This window comes from Sparus aurata, chromosome 21 (genome assembly GCF_900880675.1).
Source record: "Sparus aurata chromosome 21, fSpaAur1.1, whole genome shotgun sequence".
NCBI classification, from domain to species: Eukaryota; Metazoa; Chordata; class Actinopteri; order Spariformes; family Sparidae; genus Sparus; species Sparus aurata.
Window position 1 is genome coordinate 25,431,974 of NC_044207.1, and position 5,043 is coordinate 25,437,016.

At 41.5% G+C, this 5,043-nt stretch overlaps 1 protein-coding gene across 1 annotated transcript; it reads right to left on the reverse strand.

The window, feature by feature from the left end:
- Nucleotides 1-1,288: 1,288 nt before the first annotated feature.
- camk2n2a (calcium/calmodulin-dependent protein kinase II inhibitor 2a) lies at nucleotides 1,289-4,793 on the reverse strand. The gene is made up of 2 exons (XM_030403710.1): nucleotides 4,200-4,793; nucleotides 1,289-3,658 (listed from the first exon to the last, which is right to left on the reverse strand). Exons 1-2 carry the CDS (start codon nucleotides 4,366-4,368, stop codon nucleotides 3,588-3,590), a joined length of 240 nt encoding a protein of 79 aa, XP_030259570.1. The 5' UTR covers nucleotides 4,369-4,793; the 3' UTR covers nucleotides 1,289-3,587.
- Nucleotides 4,794-5,043: the final 250 nt, after the last annotated feature.

The following is a 5,043-nucleotide window of genomic DNA, read 5'->3' on the forward strand; positions in this document are numbered from 1 at the left end:
GGGAGGAAATTGTAATAAGAGGAGATGGATCTTCATTGACAGATTGTTTTTTAAGTCTTTCATGAAAAACACGTGTCCACATATCTGTGTTTAGGTGAGAAATAAGCACACAAACATGATTAGAGATGGCGTTGATGCTGATGTCAAGATATTAACTGTCACAGAGACCAACTGACTTTAGATTTGTTGGTTTGACAGCACTGTCAGGAAGTATTTCACCATCCTGAATCCTCTGTAACACATTTCTAACAAATGGGATTGAGATTATGTGCACACATAGCAACAAGCGGACTAAAAAGTACTGGATAAACACTTACAATGTCCAGTTTCTCTAACTGTAACTCACAATGTCAGTTTTTCACGTCACGATTATCGTGGCCGAACAAATTTACGGTGACGATATTGTTGCGATGTCTATAGAAATATACTGTGTGTTTTGTTTCCTTTTTGGCAGATAAATTACCCTCAAAACAGTAATAATTGTTGGTGGTAATAAGGGACATTTACACTCAATTACTCGTGAAAAGGCAACCAGATGAACTCATGAACAAAAGATGCACATGGCCTAACTTTTACTGGATTATTCCCACAACAGCATTATTATTATTATATGTGTATTATTAACGCGATATCAATATTTAGTTTCTAAGATCATGTTTATCGTGAATGTCACGATGACACCCCTCCTGCAAACGACTGTCGTTTGACAGCCAAGAATAAAGACACCGTCTATTTTCTATTTCTGTTCTATAAAGTCGAACCTTTATCGAGATGTTAGAGTGCAGCGGTGCCTGAACCCGGAGTGGTGGGGCTGCGTTGGACAAAAACACTGTACAAACCACAAAACAAGTTGACTTCTGGACTCTTTGTTCAAGCGAGCGTTCGCCTGACTGTAGCCTTTGTGTGAGAGCTACTGTATGAGGACACTGTACATGCAGACTTTGATAGATAATCATGTGGCCAGCCGAGGCTCCCCCGGGGTCTGTGGTTTAATGGATTCGCTGGTGTAGGCCGGCACAGAGCTGTTTAACAGCCTAACAGATGGATCACTGTTCCTTCCCTCGCTCTTTAATCAAGGATCAGTATTTACTGTCACTGAGGTAATGGCTACTGATTCCAAAGGCTGTAAGAAATGTAGAAGACTTTCCGATGCTGCGGGCGTTTTGTCCCGCTTCTTAAAAAGACCTCCTCTATGGTGTGACCTTGACTCTGTGTTGCTTTATCTGACTGATGAGTGAACAAAACAAAAAAAAGTCCTGGGACAAAAAGCCATACCAGAGAATCAACATTAACGTTTTCTATCACCATTTATTAATTCACCAAATACAGTGAAAATGGCATCATAATATACAATGACTCATTCTTAGAATGTCATGACATTTTTGTTGCTTTTTTGCTTCATAAAACGATGTTTCATTATTGAAAATATTAAGGTTTCATGCACAACAAACCATATCCAGTTTTCTTTAAAATAATGGTACAAAATGAACAGAATTAAAAAACAAACAAACAAACGAACAAACAAAACAAAACAGGAAAAAAAACAAAACAAAACAAAAAACTGTAATGTCCAAAGTCGGTCAAATAACAACTTGTTATTTGAGGATACTCGTAAACAGTGCAATATACTCTAAAACTGCCATTTTTCTAACAAATTTCATCAACGAAGCTCAAGTCACAGTATACGATTTTTCTTAATAATAGTTTAACATTGATGTGTGCAAAAAACCCCAGACACATTCAGTTAGTCTTTAAAAAACGTCCGACGTCTGATATAGAACGAGACCAGTCCAGACCGAAAAAATCTCTTAGATCCGCCTCTGCCCGCGTGAAGCCTCGTCTCATTCCCAACATCCGCTCTGAAGTAGTAGAAATATCTCTGTTGATGAACTGTAAGACGATAGACTAGCATATCATTTTTAAATAACAAATATTTAGATATAAAAATACAAATATGACTTTTTTTTTTGTTTGTTTGTTTTAAAAAGAAGCGTGCCAGGGTTAAGAGTAGTGTGGCACCTGTGTTGGCACCGGAGTGAGAGTTCATGCAAAGTAGATGGAGAAAAATCAACTCATAAGAGGGACCGAACACCAAAGAAAAAAAAGACATTTTGCTCGATTAATTAAAGATTATCTTATATATATATATATATATTTTAAATAATCATTCCCCCATCAAATTACATGACTATATTGTGTTTTAAACATTTACTTATAATCTCCACGTCTTCTCTCTCTCTCTCTCTGCTGGCCTCTGTAGATATCTGATTAAATCAAAAAAAAAGAGGGGGGGAAAGAAAAATATAAAGATATGTGCCTGCTGTGTGAAATCAGCTACATGAAGGGTGCCAACCTGCACCGTTAACCACTGATGGGTGAAGCAAGAAGAAGAAGAAGTCTGTAGCCTGTGGTTCAGTTTGAAACTGTGTGGCCTTTAGTGCTCTTTAAGGGCCAAAAAACAACCAAACCAACAAACGGGGCTCTACTACAGAAAATATTAACATTGCACCATCCTCGGATAATATGTTTCTTTTTTTCTTTTTTTTTTTTTGTTTTACATACAATGGGTCTCCTCTATGAAGCAGACTCGAGAGTTTGGTTGGTCTGTGTCTTTTTGTTTCTTCTTTTTTTTTTAGAAAAAAAAAAACAAAAAACAAAGCGTTTAGCAGCAACAGGAATGCATTGGACCAGTGCTGAAAAGGACAGCTCCCCTTGAATGCACCGTCGCTGACTGAATCAACAAAGCAAAGCCTGAAAGGAGGAAGAAGGGGAGGAGGGGGGGAGGAAGAAGGGGAGGAGGGGGGGAGGAGGTGGTGGTGTCTCTGAGAGCTTAGCCTACCTACTGTACAACTTATTGAAATAGGGCTGGGATTTTGTTTTTAAGCTTCAGCCTCCAGTTGCAGTATTTGTGTTGCTTACAGCGCTTTTGGAAAGGAAAACAAAAAAAAAAAGAAGAACAAGAACTAGAAGAAGAACAAGAAGAAGAAGAAGATGATGGTCGTGAAGTTAATGACGAGTTCATCCATCATTTTAAAGTCAGCAGAGGTTGAGATACAGAGCAATGTGTGTGTGCGCGCGTGTATATCTGTGTGTGTGTGTGTGTGTGTGTGTGTGTGTTTTGTGTGTGTGTCCGCCATCTCAACGTCGTGCTGGCGCAGCAGTCGTTTTTAAAATCGGGATTCATTTGGAGAATTGCCAGCAAATCCCGTGATAAATCTTGGTCTCTTCCAGAGTCCCTCTCTCTCTTTCTTCCCTTCTTCCTTCCTCTCTATCCCTTCATTTCTCCCCTTTTTTAAAAGCCATCTTCTCCCTTTTTTCGCTCCGTCCTTTTATGCCCTTTCTTTTTCACTCTCTTCGCTTCTTTCCATCCCTCTTCACTCTCCAGTCATCCCGTCCTCGCTTCTGTTTTTTTTCTCTCCGTGCCGTCGATTTTTTTGTCTCCTCTCTCTTTCCTCTCCGCGCACAAAAAAAATCCTCGAACATGCACAGCCCCGACAAGTGCTTTCGAATTGGTGATCAAAAATTAAAAAAGTCTCGCAAGGCATCGTTCAGGGTTGGTAAGGTGGGAGGTGGAGGGGGGGCGGCTTTTAGACGCCGGGTGAAGACTTGTCTGTCATCCCCTTCAGGACCTCGTCTATTCGGTCGTCCTCGATGACCACTGTGGGGGAGAGAGAGAGAGAGAGAGAAGGGGGGAGAAAGAGAAGGGGGAGAGGATGTTTAGAGATCAACATCTCAGTCAACAGTGAGGTCATTGTGTTTTATTTTCTTTATTATAGGGTTGGTTTTTTTATTTATGGCCTGTAGTGGAGAGGAGGGCATGGCGCACCAAAATAACCAAAGCAAGCGAGAGAGAGAGAGAGAGAGAGAGAGAGAGAGAGAGAGATTGTAGTGCAGGTGAATAAATACGTGTATTAATAAATATATAAATAAATAAATAAATAAAAGCAAATCCTCGACCACTCTGGGTAATGGCGGCGAGCCACGTTTTTTATCCTCTATTTTAACCTTATTGTTTGAAGATAAATCATCTAATAAAGAAGAATGCGCTCAGTGCGCATAGAATTAAAAAGAGATATTAATAATAAATCCGTAAATCCTGCATGCGTAATTCTGCCCTCTCTCTCTCTCTCTCAGCCACAGTGCCACTCAGTCCCCCTGTCTTGTTTTTTTTTTTTTTTTTTTTTAAACCCAGCATTTACCTCTCTTGGCTCGGCCGATCTGTCCGAGCTTTGGGGGTCTTTTCGCCTGCGACGAGGCGAAAAAGGCGCTTGTGTCCTGCAGTCCGCAGCTAAAGGACATCTGGCTGACCTCGCTGTCCGCCCCGTAGCCGCTCATCTTCCCCTCGTTGTATGGCAGCACCTCGGACATTGTGGCACGACGGAGAAGAAGGATCACCAAATTTCAAAATGCCAACAACAACAAAAAAAGTCGATTTCAAAAAGTCTCAGCTTTTAACACAGCTGTAAGATCCCGGGTTTTTTTTTTTTTTTGAGGGTTTTTGATCAGCGCGTCTCTCCTGCTCCGGATCCTTCTGTTGGCTCGATGTGGATCCAGGTGCAAGCAGCAGCGTCTGAAGCCAGGCTCGTTGTGGTTCTTGTTGTTGTTGTTGTTGTTGTCGTGGGTCTCTCTGTGGTCTCTGGATGTGCTGCAGCTGCAGAGAGAGACGGAGGAGAGAGAGAGACAGAGAGAGAGAGGGAGCTGTGTTCGCTTGTGTTGCTGGCTGATGTCTGGTGAGGGAAGTGGGAGATCCCGGGATCATAAAGGAAACCCAGGCAGAACGGTGAAGTCATCCATCCGGGTTTGTGTGTGAAGGTGTGTGTGCGTGTGTGTGTGTGGTGGCAGGGGACTCCGAGCGGCAAAGGTCCAAGACTGACCCCAACAGGCCAGAGGCGGAACTGCACCAGTGAAGGACCTTCACTAAAGAAAATGTCTTTTCTTCAGGATGTCTGAGGAGAATTCACTTTGCTTTATAGAAACTTATCTTTATGTCTGCTCAAATAAATGGATATCATAACTTTATATTTCCTCTTGTAGCACCTAAAG

Coding starts and splice junctions, on each gene's coding strand:
- camk2n2a (XM_030403710.1), bottom strand. CDS start 4,368: ATGTCCGAGGTGCTGCCATACAACGAGGGGAAGATGAGCGGCTACGGG. Junction 3,659..4,199: donor GATCGGCCGAGCCAAGAGAG/GTAAATGCTGGG, acceptor TCTCCCCCACAG/TGGTCATCGAGGACGACCGA.